This window comes from Rhipicephalus microplus, chromosome 4 (assembly GCF_043290135.1).
Source record: "Rhipicephalus microplus isolate Deutch F79 chromosome 4, USDA_Rmic, whole genome shotgun sequence".
NCBI classification, from domain to species: domain Eukaryota; kingdom Metazoa; phylum Arthropoda; class Arachnida; order Ixodida; family Ixodidae; genus Rhipicephalus; species Rhipicephalus microplus.
Window position 1 is genome coordinate 214,569,510 of NC_134703.1, and position 24,131 is coordinate 214,593,640.

General features: G+C 45.1%; 1 protein-coding gene across 8 annotated transcripts in view; it reads left to right on the plus strand.

The window, feature by feature from the left end:
- Window positions 1-24,131, plus strand: part of LOC119172975 (cell adhesion molecule Dscam1-like) — a 2,235,730-nt gene that overhangs the window by 151,606 nt on the left and 2,059,993 nt on the right. For all 8 annotated transcript variants that reach the window (XM_075891768.1, XM_075891770.1, XM_075891774.1 and 5 more), the window contains exon 2: window positions 21,910-22,059. In XM_075891768.1, coding sequence (XP_075747883.1) covers window positions 22,025-22,059 — 35 coding nt within the window. In that variant the 5' untranslated portion in view covers window positions 21,910-22,024. The remainder of the gene's footprint in view (window positions 1-21,909; window positions 22,060-24,131) is intronic.

Consider the following 24,131-nt stretch of genomic DNA (forward strand, 5'->3'; position numbering starts at 1 on the left):
TCTGCTACCTGCGGTGTGTCTCGCCTTGATGACGCAGTCATCAGTCTATGAAAAAGCCGCTTTTTGTCCTCCTTCAGTTGCGAAGTTATGCTGAATAATTGCTTGTTTTGTGGAGTGAGGTGGTCATAGAAAAAAAAAAGCTGTGCCTTGTGCTTTGCTTAATCCAGTGTCGCTGGTATGAGAGCGCGCCTCTCGGGCTTTGCCTATGAAGTCGGTTTTCAATTTTTTGAAATGGTTCTTGTTGTGCCGCTTCCGGCTTGAACTCGAGGTTTGTATTCTTGAGGTGAATTAGTGGCTTGGCGGCTTGTGAAAATCCTTTGACCAAACCCCTGTGATAGGCGCACAATTAAAGGAGTCAGCGTAAGGCCTTTTTGTCAGTGGGTGGCGGCAATCGGCAATCCCGGCTGTTTTCTGCGGGTAGGGAAGGACTCCAGCCTAGCTAATCACGTGTCGTAGGAGCTAAAGAGGCAGTTGACTTGCTTCAGAGTAAGTTCGGAGGTCTTCATAGCTTGAAGCATTGCCTCAAGATGCCACAGATGCTCAACGAAGCTCGAATAAAACCCGACGATGACGTCCAAGTACACGAGGCAAACATGCCACTTCAATCATGCCAGCACGGTGTCCCTGAAGACACGTGTACACTAGAGCGACACAACTTTGGCACAATACCGACGAGAACACGAGTTAGACGTAGACCATCAGCTGACCAGCCACCCAATGATGAAGTCGCCAGACCCCCTGATCACGCTACGCTGCTGCCGACGATAACACCTCAAAAGACAGCATGTCTTCACAGTATAACGCGACGACAAACCTAAAACAAAAAAATACGCATCGGCAGACTTGTCGTCGGCTTTTCGTTGGAAGATTTGCGGCTGAGCAAAAATTTGCCCGTGTCCTTGCTTGAAACGAGCACGAAAGGGCGAATCTTGAGGGAGATGACGGTTCCCCCTCCGAGGCTTCCATGATGTTTGAATATGCATCTTGCGCACCTCACGAAATACTTTTTTTTCGCTTCTCTTTTGTGTCTCCGCATCCCCATCCCTCGACGCCGAGGATTATGGCAGCGGCTGCGCCGCGTAGCCAGAGAGAGAAAATAGCAGAGCAGGGAGCATGGGAGAAATCGAGGTGCAGGTGTACAAGCTTTGTTGGTGTCACTGCGTGTGCCTCCAGTGTGACAACAGAATGGGCCAATGAAAGACTGTGAGCATGACAGCTGTGAACGTAATCTTCCAGAGACTATCGGCAGACTGTTTGTGTCGTTCCAGTGTATATACCACGACGACAAGACAAAAGACACTCCCAAAGAGAGTCGGCAGAATAAAATCGGTGTCGTGTCTTTCTAGTGTAAACGGGCCCTAACACGCTAGAGCAGCGCAGGCGCTGAGCAAAGAACGAATGGCATGAGCACTGACTCCGGCTGTATAAACTGCCACCGGTCTTATCAGGCAACCTCCAGTAGTCCGGATTTTGGGTCCTTTCCAAGCGATTATTTTCTTCAGCTTGGAGGCGAACGCAATAGTCGGTGGGCAACGTCGATGAGATTGGTGACGTCATAATCATTGATGAGAATGTTGAGGTGGCTCATTGGTCATCTTGCATTTCGGTTGGGTCGTGGGGTTGTTAGATCATGGCTATGTCGGTTTGCTCTGCTGCTCCCCGTTGTGTCGTCAGGTATTCTTCTGGTCGCAAAGGTTTGAAGTCGGGGCTGCGTGCGAGTTGCGGCAGGTACTCAAGGTTTCGTCGCGTCACTGTCAGTAGAGATTCTTCGGTGGTAACCAGACCTCCATTGGCTGCTGCGCTTAGTTTTCCAAATACGGACTAGGTGACCGGTCTTAGTTGGGCCAGAGTACTGCCGGCGGTGAGGCGACATGCGGCCATTCTGCCTGCGGCTTGCTCGATGATGGGGGTTGTCTTTTACTCAATGAACAACTGTATCGGGCCAGTTGCTATGAATTCATCTTGGTAGAAAGCGCAGCCACTATTACACAGAACACACAACACAAGCGCTTAACTTCAGCTAAAGGTTTATTGCAAACGTCCGAGTTTATAAAAGAGGTGAAAAAGAGAAAAAAAACAATGATAGAAGGCAGACCAACAAAAAACACAAGTGCCAGTCCCGTACATTACTTATTCGTCATTATCTATCACACCATTCAAAAACAAAGTTCTTTCCACGTGAGCCGGATGAAGGGTGCACTAACACACTCAAAATGATCATGCGTCATTACCGCTGCTTCTACTGTCAAACGGGTTAATAAATCTCTGTCATGATATGACGTGAAAGTGTTATCGAAATACAACACACAACCGCACTCCTTACAGTGGATCGCCATGTGACCATCGGTACCATTTTGCACTTTATTGTGGTGCTCTTTTAACCTCTCATTTATGCGTTTTTCAGTTGTTCCCACGTAAACAAGACCACATGACAAGGGCACTCTGTATACAACCGACAGTACACACTGAACATATTTATTACCATGCTTACATTGGCATTCTTTCTTTTCTTTCGAAACAGGACAAGTTTTGTTACATATTTTTGACAGTTTCTTTGGAGCACACATGACCACTCGGACGCCCATTTTATTTACAATCTTTTTAAGATTGTATGTGTGGAAGGCTACTCAAAGTCGGAAGGCTGCTGAATGAAATGAACTGGAAGCCCTACCGCACGGGAAGCTTGCATTCCATTTTGTTCGTTATATAGAACCTATTGAAGACAGCAGCTGTATCTCACGGTGTTCAACGAGGAATCACGCTAAACTCTACCTGAATGAATTGAGAGCTGCTCAAGGATCTGCAGAAACTCTGCGATTCCAAGCAAAAGGCGAAACGTATCATTTCAGAACGTCTCATTGTTCTCCATCGAATGCTGCGGAGATGGCGGCACTCCGCAGTGCGCTTCGGCGTTTTCAACTGGAGTCACCATATGGGGCATATAGGGGCATACTTATCTACTCCAAGTCTTCCCTGCAGTGTCTATCGTCAGCTTTGCGTGGTGGTGAACAAGACCACCTAGTATTGAAAATAAGGAAACCCCGTGAGCAATTTGAAGACAATGAGCATAACATCATTTTTAGTGGCTCCTAGGTCCCTGTCGCATTGACAGCAATGAATCTGCTGATAATTCTGCCAGAAATTTTCATGAAAGTGGTGTACTGAAACTAATTCCGCTATCAAGAAACGATGCAACATTCAAGATACGTTTTTTCGCACGTGATATATAACACTGAATATGGATTGATTTGTAGGGTTTAACGTCCCAAAACCACCATTTGATTATGAGAGACGCCGTAGTGGAGGGCTCCGGAAATTTAGACCACCTGGGGTTCTTTAACGTGCATCCAAATCTGAGCACACGGGCCTACAACATTTCCGCCTCCGTCGGAAATGCAGCCGCCGCAGCCGGGATTTGAACCCACGACTTGCGGGTCAGCAGCCGAGTACCTTAGCCACTAGACCTCCGCGGCGGGGCCACTGAATATGGAGCACGACCGGTTTTCTGCACATCGATCTACGCCGTTTAGACCTCTCACTTTAACTTCGAAATCCATCCGCACTATACCGATCCAGAACAACCATCCTGTGCTGCTTATGGCTTTTAGCGTCATTCACGAACCGTCTTGCTTACAGAATTGCGATCACTGTTATTGCTACGTATGATCACTGTGGCAGTGAGGAAAGTATTGCCCACGTCCTTTGTGGCTTTATTCATTATAGCTCCTAAAGACAAAAGCTTTCGGCAATGTTAGCACGGCTCAACGACCCGCTGTATTCAGAGCCGGATTGTTCAAGTTTCAAGCAGAAAAGCCACGAAAGCGCTGCTTAAGTTCCCGCGGTCAACCGGACTCACAAAGTAACATTAACGTTCCCGAGCTTGAGTGTGTGTGGGTTATGACACGTGCGTTGCGGCTGTGCGGGTAGCGCGTGGAATGGCACCCTGTGGGCTCGTGCGGATGCTGCGTTCCAGTATTCGGAAGCGTCGCGCTCGCTTCTATCAGTGTGGTAATAATCTCTGATGGGTGCAAATTACTATGTCATGTATCTGGAAGCTTTCTCGGGCACAAGAAAGCATGCTGAAGGTCATTTCACTCTTGTAAGAAGAAACCACACGACACAAGACAAGCTTTATTCCGTTAAAAGATCACTTTTTCTTCGGTGTTGCTGATTTTCGTGCTGTAGCCTTCTTCTGCGCATTGTCTTGGATACTGTGATTTTTCAACCTACAGACGTCAATCAAGACAATATTGGTTGCTGTGCAAACTACCATGCACATGATAGATTGTGTGGTGACATCATTTTCACATGCATCAATGTCGGTTGGTGGTTCCAGCGAAGAAAAGTCCGGAGAAGGGACGATACCGCATTGGTCACTGCGTGAGAGAAAGTCCTTGGCATATTCTTTCAATGACAGATTTGCACAACTAGCTTCGTTTCCAGAACCATGTCACAATGCTACCCCAAGCACAAAGCTTGCCACAGCGTTACCACAAGGAAGCGATCGGAGTTGCACTTTGATCAAAACAACAGAAGGTGAAAGATGTGGCAGAACAGTCAATGAGCATTTAACGTAAGAAGGATTAATTTCAATGACAAGAAATCTTACGCACTCGTTACTGATAGGCACTGTCCAAAAATTATTATTGCAGATCCCTGACAGCTTCGTCTTGAAGTACGTGTATAAAGACACCGTGTTTCTTTTCTGCTCAAGTTCTTTGGACTCAAGTGACCTGTTTGTAGCTTCTTGCAAAGCAGCGCTCGCCCTTCTTGCGATTTTCTTTGCTGGTGATTCACGACGTGTTGGCTTTGAGGACAAGTATTTTCAACAGTTTGTGAAGATAGAAGGTACAACATCGTGCTTCAGCTTGGGTTGCGTCACGGGGGCGCTCACACTATGGTGAGCGCCCCCGCAAAATCAAAGCATAATTCATGGGCCAGCGAACTCCTTCGTCTATTCAGCACCATAAATCCATATTCAGCAGCAACAGTCCACCGTTGCCTCGACGGTTTAAGTCGCCCAGTTTGCCCACGTCGTCTTCCGCTCCTTTTAGAAGCCGGTCATCAAGTCTCCGCAGGATTGATGGATGGATGTATTCGGCTAGTGCCCTTCAGATAGCGTGGTGGCTCACGCCACCTAGCCATAAAGTTAGGTACCATCACTGTGTGTTTAAGGATTAAATTTCACTCGCGACTCAATTGCAGCCACAAATCAGTTCGCCTCCTGCTGGGTATTTTTACTCGTTTAAAGTCTATTTTGCCTTCACTGTCCCTTCACCACAAAGCTTTGAAAAATTCGACGCCATTATTTTTGACTATTGGGAGGAGCCTTTTACAGACCAATATCACAATTTTAGCGGTTTCCTCTTCCTCTCCAAAAGCACTACAAACCGTGTTTGTGCCTTCATAATTTGCTCGGTACATCTTAGTCCGAAATACTCGCGTTCTAGCTTCGAAGAGCAGAGAACTACCCCGAAAATTATCGTAGATCTTCTCTCTTGAATTTTCCTGCTTGAAAGTTCGGTAGGTGTCAGGGGATGATTTCGCAAGCATTTTCATCTTACACATATCCCTCTTTGTTTCCTTCACCTTTTTCCTAAGCAATGTTTCCTTATGGCTTGGTATTCTGCTGTTGCCTAAATACTTGCTTGCATTTTTTGAGTTCGTTTCCTTCATTTAGAATCGACATTCTTCATGTACAAGTAGTTGAAAACTTTCCTAGCTCAACGCTCCTCTCCCATTTTTCTCAATCGCTCCTCAAATTCTATCTTGCTGCTAGCTTCCCTGCACTCAAACGATGCCCATTCCATGTCTCCCTGTACCACTTGATTTGGGGTATTCCCGTGTGCTCCCGAAGCAAGTCTACTTATGCCGCGTTGTTAACTTTCCAATCTTGCTTGAGCCTGTGATTTTATGCACAATACTGCATTGCCGAACGTCAAACCTGGGACCATGACCCCTTTCCAAATCCCTCTCACAATGTCATACCTATTGTAGTTCTGCAGTGCCCTATGTTTTATTACAGCTGCATTCCTGGCGCCCTTAGTCATCACCTATCTTTCCTGCTCCCCCAAATACTGAGCCTCGCTATTTATCAATACGGCCAAATATTTGTATTTACCCAGTATTTCAGGCGTGACTTCCTGTGTCTTATGCTCACTGCCTTTGTTATCAATAGAAATTATGATTGCCAATTTTTCACTGCTAAACTTCAAGTTTAACTTATCTCCCTCATTACCACAGATATCTATCAATATCTGCAGATTTTCCTTGTCGGCTAATAATACTATATCATCTGCATACATCAATATTGGTAATGAGTGTTTAATGTGTTTTCCTTGCTTGAAAGAAGAGAGGCTGAATCCAAGTCGACTTCTCTCTAGTTTGGCTTCTAGTCCCTAGAGATACAGCATAAATAACAAAGGCGACAAGGGGCATCCCTGTAGAAGCCCGTGTTGTATCTCTATAGGTTCAGATACCTGTTCTTCCCATTTGATAACTACATTGTTACTTTTATAGCTATCCCTTAAAAGATTAGTTTTTCTATCTTCCACATCTAGTGTGTACAGTATTCCGGACAAGTCTTTTTGAACCACACTATCGTAAGCTTCCTTGATATCTAGAAATGCCAGTCACGGGGGCCTGTGTTCTTTTTCCGCAAATTCAATAGAGTGCATCAAAGAAAACAAATTATTTTCCAACCTCCTTCGTTTACAAAACCCATTTTGTAGTTCTCTCAGCACTCCTCATTCTCTACCCATGTCTGTTGTCTTTCCTTTACTATCTGCATCACCAGCCTGTAAACTTCTGATATCACTGTTATAGGATGGCAGTTGTTTATATCGGCTTTATCCCCCTTTCCTTTATAGATCACGCTGATCCTGCTTAGTTTCCACCAATTGAGAGCTTCACCATACATTATTGCTTTGCTCACAGCCTCTTTTAACGTTTGCTTGGAGTTTGGTCTCAGTAGTTTTTTTATTAGCCCGATTGGGATGCCGTCAGGGCTTGTCGATGTGCTATTAGGAACCCTTCTATCTGCCCTTTCCCACTATCATTATTCTAGCGGAGCCACTGAGCTGAATAATCCATTCTCATTTGTTACGGTGCATGCAGCGTTTTCTTGGTGTTTAAACTTTTTTATCATCATTGTTTTTTATATATGCCAGTGCCTCATCCCCTTTTTGTCTGACACCTTGAACTGTAGTTATAAACCACTGTTTCATGATTGTCTTATTAGTCAGAGAATCGAAATGGTCCCAAAACTCTGCAGCTGCCTTTCTATTCTTTTTGTTTACTTCCGTCATTCCTTGGCCCCCCTTTCTTCTAATCTTTTCACTGATCAGATCGGACACTTGCCTTCTGCAGCTCAAAATGTTATTCCATTTTTTTTACATCATTTTCCGGTTCACCCCTCTGTTTAGCATACCTGTGTTACCTGGAGGCATCCTGTCATCTTACTATGGCTCTCTTAACTTCCTCATCCCCCCCCCCGCTCTTGGGTTTGTGTCTGCTTTTCTCGGTTGATTTGACTCGTCCCTTAGCAAGCTCTAACTCAAACAATCGAGTAGAATTTGTGTACGTCAATTCTGTTTTAGTATCCTCGGTGATTAGCTTCTCAACCTCTTTAGTTGCTATTATATTTGCCTTTCTGAATAAATATTACTATGTGGTTGCTCATAATGCCACCTTTCCAATTTTATTTCTCTTCCAAATCTCAACTTGATACGTTTCTCATCACTAACTATGCTTCTGGACCCATATTATTCTATGTTTATCACCCCTAGCTGATCCTACATTCTATGTGACATTATTGCATAATCTATCGTCGACTGCAGCCTTCCCACCTCCCATGTTATCTGCGCTTCGCATTTCTCGGTGCTGTTGCAAATTAATAAATCATGCCTTCACACATATCCATTAGGATTCTGCCTGTTGGTTCAGTATATACACCTATATATTGTATGTGCGCATTCATATCTCCTAATATATTTACCTCGCACTCTTCTTCTAGTTATTCAATGTCATTTGTCTATGCACTGCACCACTTGTTGCTTTTCCTCTCTGGCTTTTGCCCCTGTCCACAAATATACCAAATTCGGGAGCGTCACTTGCCCTGCCACTTTCCGTTTTAGCCATGAATGTTCCTTGCACTCCTGCTCGACCCTTTAGCAGTCTGTATTTTTATAAATGAATTCCCCAATACCACCCCCCCCCCTTTCTGCTGCCTTCTCTTCTATTACAATATTCCCATGCGTATTCCGGATTGCTTGGTGGTTGTTCCATATCCTTAAGATGTGTTTCTACAAAACCATATACCATCGGCCTCTCCTCCCTTAGCTGTTCGTTTATTCCCACTTCAGCCTATTCCTGCCGCCCTGCATGTTAATATACCCTACGTCGATTTCTGCCCCGGACTCTATGTGTCTTAGATATTGGTCTCACTTTAGAATCGTATATGTCTATACCACCTTTTAAAGAGTCCCCTGGTTGTTTTTCTTGCTACTAGCTATCCTGGACCCCGAAAGGCCCACGTGCCCCCCTCCCCCCCCCCCCATCCAAAAAAGCTACTGCGCGTCCTGCAAAACGCCAGCCCACGTCATAAGCTAACCTCCTATCGAAGTGAATTCTGTCTCGTTGAAAACTGCCCAAACTATACACCTCTATGTTTATTTCCACCACCTCAAAACATTTCTCTCGACTCATCCACCATACCTCTTGGTTTGCGTTGATAACCGCTCTTTGAAGGTGGCTGTCTCGCACTGGTACCTCTGGTATCATGCATATCACAAAATGTACCTGAGGACAAATGGCGTGCATGTCATGGACCCCTTTCGCCAGTGTGGTCGTTAGTCCTGCCATAACTTCATTAAAGACATCGTTTAAACCGCCTGCAATTATCACGAGGTTTCGTCCATCAGCTGGAGTTCTGAGTTTTGCACTCGCTTACCTCATGACTGCTTCCAGCTTGCGTCCTTAGAGCATCCCTACTGCAACCGTCTTGTCACCTCTTACCCTGTCTTTGATTGCTTCTGCGCATCGATTTAAATTCGAGTTCTCGGCGATTATCACGGGCTGTGACTTTTTAGCTGGAGCATCCTGCACCTGGAGGTTGCGTGCACCTGTGAAGCCGGCTGCTTTGTCCCCTCCCAGCCCCACCACTACTTCGCTAAAACCGGGCCTTGTGACGATTGAACGAGCTGAACCTGTTTTTTTCCGAATTTGCTTGGTCTCAATTTTCCGCCGTTCTGGTTGCCGGTGCCCTACCATTCTCTCCATCGGCTGCTGTTTTGTTTACCTTTGCTAGTGCCTTCTCGGTGGACCTGAGCCATTCTCCCATAGCCCTTGTTTTTTCTTGCTCTATCACCAACGCAGTCTCCAGCTCGGTGATTCTAATCAGCAGTTCACTCTGGTAACCATCAATTTCTCCATTTTTTTCATCGACCTCAGATTGACTACTCTTCGCATCAGCCTCCTCTCCATTCGCGCCTGCATTTGCGTTCATTTTCAAACCCATCTCGCATCCTGAACATTCTACAGCTATATTAATAAAGTCTTTTTGACACCAATTGTCCTTATGAATTGTCCCACTTGATAATTAGAAAACACGGCGTATGACGAATCCTGCCCACGAAACAAAGAAAGTCTAAGCTCTACTACAAAAATATGCGTGTTCGTTGTACGTGCACGTCCCCCACAGGGTGGCAAAAGAAATAACACAAACAAAACACACACACACAAACAAGTATTACCTGGTGATTGAACCCGAAAAGCGGTACAATGACATAAGTGCTACGAAAGTTTAAACTGCTGCCCTATTAATGATAGAAGCAAGCTCGAAACAGACAAAGCCACTTATCTGCTCAGTTGATCGAGAGCACCAAGAAAAAAACGCGTCCATTCACCATGCCAGTCCGAACTCAAGTCCCAACTCAAGGGTAAACTAAGAACAGCCACCTGTAGGGTGAAGTCACGGTCCGGTGAACTGTTAAATATCCTCCTTCGACGTACCGACCTGACGAAGACATTTCCGACTTTTCAGTGTTCTCCGACATCAGAAAGATCGTATCTGCCGAAATTGCCGTCTTCGTCGACATCCATGCTGTCAACGTCCTCGTCAACACCGGTGCCAATTACTCCGTATTGAGCACTGCACTGACATCTCAAGTGAGCAAGGTTACCATACCATGGCAAAGACCCCAGTTGCGAATGGCAGGTGGCTATCTGGGGATGCCTACCGGCATCTGCACGGCACGCATTCGAGTCAGTACGTGTGCTCTCGCCCTGTCGTCCTGGAAATAAACTATGTGTTGTAGGATAGGAAAATAAAACCGATACTGTGCGATTGCCATGATAAATGACAAATAAGATAGCACGCACTGGTAGGGAAAGCACGCAGGCAGATTTGGAGGCACAGCTGTGATTGAGGCAGTTCTCGGCTGTACACCCGATCTGGAAAACTCATGCACATCCTCGTCGTGCTGTTCTGTTACTGAAATCCGGCTGGGTGACTGGCCCAAGGACCAGGTGGTGCGCTGCTTATCCGCCTGCCATCCTTGACAGCTGGGCAACTGATGGTCGAAGCCTGCAGTCCGGCTGGTTGACAGCACTCTAAGAAGTAAATGAGGAAAAGGGGTATCAAGGTTGCTCTTTTAGAGATGTATATAGCTTGCCACACACATTGCAACATTTTGGGAGTAACGGCAAAAGAGTAACCGTGCTCTCGCGGTGACTCCACAAAGGAGCAACAGTTATACCAAAAAAAAAAATCAGGTGTGGGTTGGCTTGACCAGGCTTTGAAGTGCGTGCTGACTTTTGATTATATTGTAACGCACGGTGCAATGAACACTTTTTAATAAGCTAACGTAGGCAGGGCGAACTTGTGCCCAAGAATAATAACACAGCTAGAACAAAATATATTTGTCTTGAGGATTCACTTCTGCCTCCTCTTTCACGTTCTCCTTTTTTCCAACATGGTTCGCGCGCAGCTGGGCCCCGCAGGCTCGTGCGTCGAAAACTATATGGAGGGCACAAGTATCGGCTGGCGCGCGTCACCTGAAGTCACGTTGTGTCAATGTGTGCAATACGGGTGCAAGCATCACACTTTGAAATGAAGTTCAGAAAGTTTGAAGCAAACACACGGGATCCGAACTCGCGACCACTCAGTCAGCATGCGCGTACACTAACCACTACACCAAACCACGCTACGGCGCCATCTAGAAGAGAACTGGCTTGTGTAGGCACTGATGGGCCATTTGCACACGGCAGGAACATTCATGCTGTCCTGCAGTTGCTCCCAAAAACGGGTGCTTTACTCCACGAGAAAGAAAGTGCCATTCTTGACGCTCCATGTGCAATTTTTTTTGCACGCGTTCCGACTTCGGGAGGAGCAAAGAACCCTGTTCGGGGGTAACTGCGCAGTTCCTACACAAATCCTTTAGAGTGTCTCCCAGGGTTCAAAAGAGGTGCCGCAGTTGCCACTGGGGTCCAGAGTGGCTGCGAGTTTCGGCCCGCGTTTGGCCGCTGCTCTGGCTGCCGTTTCGGGTGGCTGGTATGACCGCGGTGTGCTGTCAGATGAGTGTGGTGGCTGGTAAGCTACCGCCACCGGACTGCCATGCGGAAATCCATGCCATGGCATGGACGGACTTACGCTGAGGACATCAGCGAGTCATGGGCGCAACGTCGCTAGGAAGCGGCGACGAAGAAGCCACGGGCAGACACGGCGAGAGACTTTTACTGAGACTTGCATTTAGTAAGGATTGCATGTAAGGTATATTTAGTAAATATACCTTACATGCGTGTGTGCACTCTCTTAAATCGATTGAATTCATGGCTGGCGGTCCTGGGTTCAACACAAACCCCGACATTGAATCACAGACTATCTCGGTTAATAGGGTGCAGTCAATGACCTCCTTGATGTACTTGTGTCGTTCAAAGATCCTTTTAGTGCAGCAACTGACAGCACGCGATTCCCGAAGGGAGGACTTGGTGTTACCGACGAGTCGCCGACTCTTCCGCCTTGAAGCAGCCTCTTTGTCAAGGTGGAATTAACACAGGACATGTCTAACATAGTAATTGCTGTGGCCAATTTGTCTCTCCTTATTTCATGACAAATCTGCGTTGCCCGAGGACCCATACGACCTAGCAACAGGCATGCGCACCTTATGGTCACGAAATTCTGTGACGAATATCGCCATCTTTTCAGAAACACTGTCATTGCATATTTTGAAGAAGTTGCAGATGCCCAAGGTTCATCAACCTTAGCTTCACTTTCATTCAATGACCACACTGACGAGGCCTTCGCGAGCACTCTCAACGTAAACGAGGGTCTACAATCGGCACAACGAGAGAGCCTTTTGCGTATACTCAGCTCATTTCAAGGCTGCTACCAGACGCCACTTGCTCAGCCTCATATCATCACCGAATCCACCGAGAGACCCATCCTGCAACATGCCTATTCGCCATGAGATTGGGCTATAGGTGACAGCACCGTCCCTGCGAAAGTGCGGGTAGGCGGTGTACGGCGTGTACACAAATACAAGCAGTGGCGCTTCGTAGTGTGTAGTCTCAGCCGATTGTCGGCGAATGAAACATGTTTGCTGTTGATGTTTATGCTCCTCTCTACTACTTCGGTGCACGACGCCTATACAACGCTAAAATTATCCACGAGTAAAGCGCAATCTGCCTTTATTTGAAATGCTCGCCCTGGCTGGCTCTTTTCACGCTTTCGCACTGAATCGCGTCTCTACTCTTTGTACATGGTTAGCTTCTGTTCTGCCTTCAAGCACTGCTAAAGCGTGACTGAACTACTTATTTACATCTTTGTCATCTGCCTAATAAAATAAAATAAAATGAAAGATAGTAGAAAGCGCGCATGTCAGTATGAGTCATTCAGTACCATCATTCGCACCTTATACGGACATGTTTTTTTTCCTTCTCTCATTCTGTTCAGCATGAAATGTGCGACAGTCGATAAGTTTAGTCAGGAAAGCTTTGTTGCTGACGGCGCTTTGCGCTACACTGAGTTTACTAAGTGTACGCACATGTTCTTGCACCAGTAAACAAAAATGAGCACTGCCTTCCTTCAGTCACTAACAATGCCACATAGACGCTGAAAAGAATGGAAAAGGGATAAAAATTTTAGTTAAATATACGACATTACATATAAGGCATGCCGTCTGAATTAATTTTCGACGTCTGGGCTCTTTAAAGCGTTCCTAAATTTAAGCACATGGTTGCGCACGGTAGCTCTGTTCTAAGGACAGTATAAGTACCAAAGTGTCACAGTTTCTGTGATAGTAATATTCACACATAAACATACAAGTGTTTCTATGTAGTGGTACCACGGCTAGATAAACACAACTAAGGCTCCTCGCATGATCGATAAACTACAGTGGCGTAGTTGTGCACCTACCAACAGCGCCCAAGTGCATAGCCAAAAGCCTTTTTTTTGTAACAATCGAGTCTGTTTAGACGCTGCATTCACACAGCATTTATTAGTCCTCATGTTTGGGAGAATGCCACGAGCATATTGCGATGTGCTTGAAACAGAATTGCAGGCTGGAATTATTCTGGCGAATTGAAGGTACGAAGACAATAAACAGCACCCTTGAAAGTTGCTTTCGCCGATCTTATTACAGTGCATTAATTGTCGAGTGAGAGCAAAGGCTTTAGTATGTCATTTCAGACATATTTAGAAACAGTTACACTCGCGCTGACATGACCAGACAAACCACACTTTGAGAACGTGCATGACGTACATGCACTTAGAAACACGACGTGGCTAGCAGACGATGGAAGGATCAATCCACACTTCACCATTTTGGCCAGTTGTTGCCAGGCGGCGACTCTGCTCGATCTCGTGGTAAATAAAGTGTGGCAAAAGAAACGAGATGTTGTACGTGACCAAGTGCAGCAGATGGTTGCAAACGACATCATCCAGCCATCGACCGGTCCCTGGTCTTCACCAGTTGTCGATTTGAAGAGGGAGGGTGGTAAGTTGTGGTTTCGCGTTGATCACCGTAAATAAAGCCAACAAAAAGGACGTTTATCCTCCACCCCGGATTGATGACTGGTTAGATTGTATATGTAATGCTAAATATTTTTCCTCCATGGATTTGCGTAGCGGCTACTTGCAAATCGCCGTGAATGAGCGTGACCGAAGACGGCTTTTAGTACTTACGATGGCCTGTACGAGTCTAGAGTCTTGCCTTTCGGTCTATGCTCCACACCGGCTAGTTTTCAAAAAATGGCGCATACGGTTCTGACGGGGCTCAAATATATATAATGCCTTGTTTACCTTGACGACTTTGTGATATTTGTAGACTAGTTCGAACAACATGTTTAACGCCTTAAGACAGTTCTTCAGGCAATTACAACAGTGGGGCTTTCTCTGAAACCTTAGAAATGCCATGTTGGATACAAAAAATCAGGGGATCCTAAAGCTTCGCTTTTATGAGTTGAAAGCAATAGCAACATTCTGTTTTTGATACGTACTTCAACCACATAGTGCATTAAATATTTGATATCAATATGCACCCAATACGTGGCCTCAAGAGAATAGGCGCTCCAGAGTGTGCCTTTTGTAGTGGGACAGTGGCTTTCAACCTCTGAGACATTATGAAAAATTCATATTCTGACACCCGTTGGCAATGGACGCTTATTCACGCAATAACACTACAATATTTCATGATGCATTGTGAAGCATGTATACAGGACGCGTGTGTATGTGAAACATGAAAGCTATTTCCACTGTGTTTCAAAGCAGAGGAAGTTCTTTTGACTGTTTTCACAAGCAGAGGCGTGACTGTGTGGTATGAAGTGCTCCGGGGCTGCTCAGTGGTTAACGCCTCGCTTTCACGACTCTGTGGTAGAATATGCGCTTGCCACGAAAACGATCCTGACTCAATCCCCCACTCGGACCCTAACAACTCTGGTTTGGGTCCAACTTGGCTCAGGGTTTTCTTTATAATTTGTTTTATTCATTTGCATCTTTTGCAATTTTTTCATCACACATAGGATGATGGTTTTTCGCTCACAACCAACCATACCAACGCCGATACTGATACCGACGCAAACACTTACGCTGGAATTTCTCCGAAACGAGCTCTTTGACGCTATCGCGTTAAATTATTCATTTATTCACAGAAACCCCCGCAGGCTCCATCAGGAGTATTTTGTGAGGGGGGGTATATACAGTGCATAATCACATTATTTGAAATATCAAAACATAATTATACTCATTATATAACATAAAAATTACGTTAATAATTGTTAGCGAGAGCAGGCATGACATGCAGCTAATAAACAAAATGCAGAGAAACTCATTTTTAAGCGTGTAACACATAACTATAACAAATAATACAATATACAACGAAGACCAATATACATGGTTTAGTGGAAGGTTGAGGCCACTGGTGATGAAAAAAATGGTTGTTACTTCGTGACGAAACAATACGGGATCATGAATGTTGGCAATATTATCGGGAAGACCATTCCATATTTCAAGAGCTACTGGTAATGCTGAAGAGTTGAGTTGAATTCTTTCTTGTGCCCAAAAGTGCGTTTGAAAGAACGGCTATTGTGCAAACGGCGAGAAGTGCGTGTTGGCTAGGTGAGAGGGAAAGTGGTTTAATGCTTACGGGATGCTATTTTGTGAAACAGGCAGATCAAGGCGATCTTTCTGCGAGAATCTAAGGGAGGCGATGATAGTGATGATTCAATGTGAGTGATACTGGAATGTCAGCCGTAATCTTTCGCAATCAAGCGTGCTGCGCGGTTTCGAACACGTTCGAGGGCATTAATTTGGTAGGCCTGATGATATGACCAAACTGAGGAGGCGAATTCAAGTTGAGGACGAACGAAGGTTAGATATGCAAGTGCTTTGGTCGAAATTGGAGCGTCATGAAGGTTATGTTTGAGGTAAACGAGAGTGAAGGATGCTTGTGCTGAAATTTTCTCTATGAGCGTGGACCATGATAGTGAGGGTGAAAGATGCATGCCAAGGTATTTTTATGATGATGTGCGCTTCACGTGACAGTTGTTAAGAGTATAGGTAAACTGAAGTTCCTCGGTCATGTCGTGAGCCATGCCAGCATCTGCCAAAATACGGAGAAAACCCGCGCTGATGCTGCCTTTCCCGTGCCCACAAATGAGCGCGACCTACACCGATTTCTCGGTCTCTGTGCGTACTACAGGCTCTTTTTCAAAAACTTTTCGAAAATCACTGAACTGCTCAACAAGCATACAGAAGACGGTCTTTAGTTTGTTAAGGGTTCAGACCAGCTCCATGCGTTCGACACTCTCCAAAACCTTCTGGAGGCTCCGCTTGTACTGGATAATTTTGACGAAAGCGCCCACACGGTCTTACACAAAGATGTCAGCAATGTTGGACTAGGAGCGGGATTAGTTCTGTGGCATAATGACATAGAGCACGTGATTGGTTATGTGAGCAAAACATTATCTCCAGCAGAGAAAAAACTATTCTGCAACCGAAAAAGAATGACTCGCTGTTGTCTGGGGAATAAGTAAGTTCCGCCCGTACTTGTAAAGCCGCTCATTCAGGGTAGTTAGCGACCACTATTCCATCTGTTGGTTCGCGAACCTCAAATATCTCTCAGGTCACCTAGCACGATGGGGCCTTTAGCTACAAGAATTCGACGTCACGACCGTCCACAAATGTGGGCGGAAACACACTGACGCTGTCTTTCACGTGCACTAGTCGAAATTGTGAACACTGACCTTGAAGGCGATGACGCTATTCTTTCTGCCGTGTCAGCAACCAGCTTGTCTGAGCAAGAGCGTGTAGAATCGGAGCTCATTCCGCTCATTGAATAACTGGAAGGGCACAATTTTCAACTTTCTTGAAGCTTTGCACGCTCGCTATCCTCCTTTTGATTCAGAGATAGACTGCTTTACGAAAAGAATTTGGGTCCTGCACAAACTACGTATATGCATGTTGCGCCAACGAGGCTTCGTGGTAACATTTTACGTGCATGAAATGACGAGCCATTGTCGGGACACCTCGACTGTACGCCACGCTGCAGTGAGTTCACTGCTGCTACTATGGCCACGTCTCGCAAAGACTGTGAAGCACTACGTTCACACAGGTCGTGACTGTCAGCGACGTAAGATTCCACCTTTACGACCAGCGGGACTGCTTCAACCAATAGGCCCACCGAAGGCGCCTTTTTTTGTCAGATTGGCGTGGACTTGCTGAGACCATTCGCCAGGTCTTCATCTAGAAACCGGTGGATTGTGGTTGCTGCTAACTACTTAACACGCTACTGCAAAACAGGGCAGTTTCAAAAGCTACCACAGCAGAAGTCACCCATTTTTTTTTTCTTCGAAGCATCGTCCTACGTCAGAGACTGCCAGCTGTCGTCATAAGTGATCGTGAGACAGCTTTTACCGCAAATATGCTGCAGAAATGTTTGCGAATAAATGGCGCAGAACGTCGTAAAACAACGGATTAACATCCGCAAGCAAACGGGCTGATTGGAAGGTTCAACCTGACTATCGCAGACATACTATTAGTGTATGTGGACATGGACCACAAGAACTGAAACGATATACCTCCTTACACAACTTTCACTTCTAATACGGCTGTTCAAGATAGTACCGGTTTCACTTCTTCTCGCTCAGTCTAAGGTCACGAGGTCAAGATTATGCTCGGTGCCATGCTCCTGTCTGGCAACTTAGAAATGTATTACACGGATGCCGCGAAGTTGACGCAGTGCGCAGAGGAGGCCTGTCAATTCGCTGGTCACCGTATTAAGCGTTACCGAACCGCAGATGCACGCCGCTAAGGTACTTAAGGTACCGTGAAGGTACCAGTAGGGTACTTTCAAGTCTGGTGATGAAGTCTGGGTGTGGACCCCTACGCGACAGCATGGCCGTTCAGAAAAGCTGCTTCGCTGCTACATCAGCACTTACAAGGTCGTACGACGTCTCAGCGAAGTTACTTACGGTGTTCTCCCAGAAGCCACTTCGAGACGTTCCCGTCACCCCCCCTCCCCACCACGCAGACTGATGTCATTCAGGTTTCAAGGCTCAAATCACAATTTCGGCGCTGTGACTCACCATCGGAGCGACTGACATTATGGTAACTTTGCGTATTTATTTTTATTTTCTCCTTTTCCTTATCTTCCTTCCTATTTTCCATGTGACTCCTAACTACACAATTGGCTACGTTATTTTGCGTTAAAGTGTTCCTTTTGCTCGTATAGTAACCTTCGTCTCATTTTTCTTTTTGCCTTCATGCACAGCATCGAAATGATAATTTTTGGGAGAAGGGGTAATGACGCATGCCACCCTTGAAGAACGTGCCGCTATGGCTCATACTCGTTTTGGTTGTGAAGAAGAAGACAGTATTTTTGTTGCTCTGGATTCCATCATTTCTCTCCCCCCCTTTTTCTTTTTTTACATTGCGCTAAAACAATTTCACAGTCAAAACACAGTAATCATATTCCCCTAGTCTAGAAAACCTGAAGGTATTGACTTGCATTAACCACCGGCTTCTTGGCCAATCCACCCTAGTGGGTGAGAGCCACAAAAGAAAGAAAAAAGCAAGCAAGCAAGCAAGCTTACCGGACTTTCTTCCTGTCTTTCTGGCTGAATTCGTGGCAATAATGTTAGCTTTGCGAAAGTTAATATTTCCATTCCAGGCGTAGCAGTCATAACTGATTCATTATCAGTGTGCTCTTCTCTGTCCGCATCTGGTCACTCACCTATAGTGAAACTTTTTAAATCGTTGATCCCCTGTCATCTCCAAAGTATTCATTTAATCTGGACACCAGGGCACAAAGGTTTGTTGTTAAACGAAATAGCTGATTCTCTTGCGAAGGCATCCCTTTCGACACCAATTATTCCTATTTTCCCTCATACAGTATACATTACGGTGGCGCGATTTCGCACACTTAAAATCAGGCAAAATTCATCTGACCCTGCACTGACGGCTTCTACAGAGTACAAACACTTGTTATTTCCCTGGCGCAGTGAACTGACTAAATCAAGGATGATGGAAGTTGTCATCACGAAATTTCGTTGCCGCGTTACCTCCCTCAATTTTTACTTGCATAGATCAGGCATATTAAATTCCCCTATGTGCATTTACTGTAATCAAGAGGAAACGATCAGTCATTTTTCATTACATTGTCGCCGTTTCGATTTATTCAGGCAAAGCATACTAGCACCACCTCTTCAAAGACTGGGCTTGCAACTATCACAACCTGATCTTCTTTCATTTGGAGCCTCTACACTGGGTTTCAGCCACAGGGATGTTTTATTCGCCGTTCAAGAATACATCACTGCGACTAAACGATTTTCTTGCTAAATTGCTGTCTCACTATTTTTCTTATTTTTTTTTCTGCAAACTTGATATCGGTATTTCAAATCAAAATTAGGTTCCAAAAAAAATTGTAGGAATGACGCAATGCTGAAAGTTTAGGGCAAATTCACCTTATAATCGGTCAATCCCCTTCTTTGGGTACGAGTCATTTGCACAGGATAACAACAACAACAACAACAACAACAACAACAACAACAAGCAAGCAAGCAGCTCCTCGCTGTCGGTCTTGTATTGCTTGCGAAAATATAGACTGTCTATGATAAATCCCATCGCACACACCACAGTGCAGGTTCTGCGCCAATGAAACAACCTCCCGAGCCGCATTGTACCGAATCCACCTTTGCAGCCCAGGACACAATAAAGCATTAGAGAGTGGGAGGCAGCTCTGTCCAGCTTGGATGCGAAGACTCAAAACGCCCTCGTGAAACGTGCGGGTACAGCGTCCTAAGCAAATGGGATTCCGGACTACTCACCAAACAAATCGCGCATAAAACCAGATAATAGTTTTATTTCCTTCCGGTATACGGGCCTGCTCTGTGCTTCGCCGTAGCAGCAGGTGGGGTGGCGCGACCAAGCCGCGTTTAGAGTTGTCGTGCTCGCCCTTGGCGGCAACTGTGTGATTGACTGCGCCAATAGCTACCAGTGTCACCACGGCCGAAAAAATCACAGCATATCCATGGAGTGAATGATGATGAGTGGGGTGAAGCGCTGGAGTGTTTCATTGCTATACTGTGAGAAATCTTCGAATATCGCCTACGACAACATAAAATACGTGAGAAACACTGTATATATTGGTACAAGAAATTTTATTATTGGCAAGTGGTGGCTGTACGTCGCTTCCGTTCCCCCTTCATTAAAACGGCTTCATGGTCGGTGAAGTGATAGATCGGTGATGGGGCGAAGCGGGATATCTGTGAAGACGACGTAGCGGACAGTTTGCAAAGGTGGTACTATAGGCGGTCATAAAGAAGCAAGGAATGAATACAGTGGAAAAATCTATAGTTTTTTAACGCGCATACGAATACAAGTAAAGGACCATCTTGCATTTCATATTGCCTACTTCTCAACAGTATCGGTTTTATGGTCGCTGAAGTGGTGAATCGGTCATGGGGTGTAGTGGGATGATGATGATGATGTGTGGAGTTCATCGTCCCAAAACCACCATATGAGCATGAGAAACGCCGTAGTGAAGGGCTCCGGAAATTTCGACCACCTGGGCTTCTTTGACGTGCACCTGAATCTGAACACAAGAGCCTACAACATTTCCGCCTCCATCGGAGATGCAGCCGCCACCGATGGGATTCAATTTCGCGACCTGTGGGTCAGAAGCCGAGTACCTTAGCCACTAGACCACCATGGCGGGGCCGTAAGGGAATGTTTGCAAGGTGGCCACATGCAGAAACAGAGGAAGGATAGAGCCACGTCCTGAGAAGCTTCGCTCCTAAAAAGCATGGGAGAGAGTGCTGAGTTGATTGGTTTAGTTGAGAAGATCGAGAATGTAATATTTTGTTAATTCTTAAACTAACGAGAATGAAATTGCATTGTAGAAGTGGCTGTGGGCCTTTTGTCAACTTGCTTTTGTCTCAATCAACTTTTACCCGTAGCATGCCGCATCATTGATGGAAATAAAAATTAATAATAATAATAATAATAATAATAATAATAATAATAATAATAATAATAATAATAATAATAATAATAATAATAATAATAATAATAATAATAATAATAATAATAATAATAATAATAATAATAATAATAATAATAATAATAATAATAATATATTAATATAATAATAATAATAATAATAATAATAATAATAATAATAATAATAATAATAATAATAATAATAATAATAATAATAATAATAATAATATTATTATTATTATTATTAAATGAGCGATATGGTGTGCACCCGCTATAACTTGAATGATCGTGACGGCCCGCTAGCAACTGATTCAAACTTGGAGTTCCCACTGGTAGAGCCAAGATGTTATTCACTCATGCTGCACAAGTTGCGAAAAAAGGGTCGCGTTTTTCTAGCCTTGTCATCAAATAATCGTCGAAGGAGAGTGAACTGAGAATAACGAGAGAGCAAAATAACATCTGCACGAGCTGAAGATGACCTCGAAATCCTGAAAATAGACAAGAGCAGCGAAAATTTAATCACATATAATTTTTTTACCTATATTAGCATGAACATTATCGTTAATGTTTGATATTATTTGCCACGTTTAGCACAAAAGCCCAGCAAAAGTACACAAAAATGTAAGCGAAGCTATTGAATTACTGAACTCCCCTGAGTTTCTGCAAAAGGGAAATCATTCGGCCACGTTTTCGAGGCCGTGGGCTACGTAGCTATAGTAAACACAGTGTATCATCTTTTCTGTGTCCTTGTCTTCAATGCACCAGTTTATCTTGAGACATGTCATGACTTAGCTGATTATTTACGTTAGAAATATGGATACGAAAGTTAGATAAAGAGTCATATTTGTGAATACGTCTTCAAATGCCTTGTCCGCATGGTTTTTGAGGCACTCTTGCTTCTTCTTGATGCGCAGGTGCTGCTGGGGCCAAGTCGGCCCGCCAGGTGCGATGGCGTCTGGATGGGCGTCGTCGGGCGGCCTGCCGCTCGGCTGATGCGCGGACAACAACAGGCTGCCTCGGGGCCCCGAAATGCAGTTGCGCCTGCCGCTTCGTTATCACCAAAGGTGGGCAGTAATGGGTATACTGCAGTTACACGGCTGCATGTAGATTACATGGCCAGAAGGGATATGATATCAAAGTCGGTTCTTAGTCCGTTCATTACAAGGCTATACGCAAACTGCTTTGCGTATGGGGGCATACCGAGTGTGAACATCGTATAGGCGTGGTCGGAGAGCACGGCAGTGCCGCCTAAAGCGCTTACCGCGCACATCGTGTTTATTAGGTCGCCGTCGTGTGCCTTCTGGCTCGCTAGATCTCGTCTGATTTATTATTGCGATAGCAATTGTATGGACACACTCCTCTGGATTTCGCCCCCGACATCGGTTTTATGCACCGTATATGTACACGTATCTATATACATAAAAACGCAAGAAAGAAAGAAATCCAGGAAAATACTCCGGCGCGCGGGATCGAACGTGGGTCATCCGCGTCGTGAGTGCGGGGCGTCAGCCATTGAACCACCGAGGGGTACCTCCTCCTGCGTTTAAATGGCAAGGTATTTATAGCTCCCACTTACCGCTCTTGGCGGGCATCTCGAAGAGGGGGGACTATCGTGTATTTAGCATTATCAGCAAGACCACGCAATGAGCGTGCAGCGGCTCTCATCTCTCACGCGCACTTTGGTCCGCGGAGAAGAGAAGGGTGGACAATCCCTCGTGGCCCTTATCTCGCGGTGGGGAGGATCATACGTCTTGGTTGGCGTTGGGCTTACACTAGAACGATTCTGTTGTAGTTACCGGGCGCACAAGTGTCCCTTCAATTGTTTCACAGCCTGCGTTTGCGAAAAGAGTGCACTTTTCAGACACAGTGAAATAACAAGTGAGACGCTTATTGGCGTTCATCTGTACCTGCGCGTACGTTTAGTGCGTCGTTTGTGCGTGAGAAACGTGTGGCACGCTTCGATGTACTTGCATACTGCGCGTGACTTTCCAATTTGTTGCTATCACGTTCATTGCTTCGCCTTTGTGGCAAAGCTTTGACTTTTTTATTTGTATATTTAGGAAAATGCTGCCAGTCTGAATTTTAGGCTTCAGGCAGGGTTGGGCGGTGCAATATATATAACAACATGTAGGAAGTACAAACAACTATTGAGCAGCTTATACAGCAGAGAGTGTTCAGCTAAAAGGCATCAGTTCACACAAGAGGCATGACATGTAGTCTACAGACCCAGCGATTCCCGTGCCATACAAATGAATACAAAAACTGTCCGCAAATAGTGCGCAGGGAGGCTATGCAGAATGACTCGAGCTTGGCAAAACTCGGAATTTTTCTTAGCTCTGGCGACACGCTCTTCTGAATGAGCCAGCAACAATAAAATGTCAAATCTACCTCTGCATTCTATTGGTTACGATAGAACCCACATAGCGTCGAGGACGTTCAGCTTGGCATGTACACAATCAGAGGCTTCTTCATTATTTGTTTGTCGTTCCACTATGTACAGAAATTTACCCATGCAACAAAAGTGCGAGGAAGTTTTCCTGGTGATATTTTTAAAGGCAATGGCTATTTCAATTTTTTGTCGAAGCTGTCATTTTGCTTAAAAAAAGCACGTTTAAATTTGTAATCAGTTCTGCCTGACTTTTTTATAACGTCACGACCACAGCTAAACCTTGACCACGTCTTAATCATCATGACAGCCTATACCATAGACATTCTTACAATAAGACTTAGGCTGGGATCTAGCACTGCGATCATTGTACACACATTAGAATTATGTTGAAGTACAGGCTTCGGATTAGATTCCGTTAGCTAGCAAACTGTCTACGAATTGTTTTCTACGGTTTAGGTTTTGTTCTTCACGCAGCGGGGGCAGTGGGGTGTGGCGCAAAGTATAGCGACAAACAGATAAAAAGAGAGGAAAGGCAGGAAGGTTAATCAAGCTTGGCTCGGTTGGCTACCCTACACTTAGGGTGGGGAAAGGGGGAATAGTAGAAGGAAAAGAGATAAAAAAGGAGTAGAAAGAGAAGGAATAATAGTCAGCTCGATACCACAGAGCAGGGTCTCCCACTGTTCTTTCACAGGCGCTCGTGAAGTCTGGTGGTCCTTAGGAAGTACAAGAGGGCTTTTGTGGCTTTGC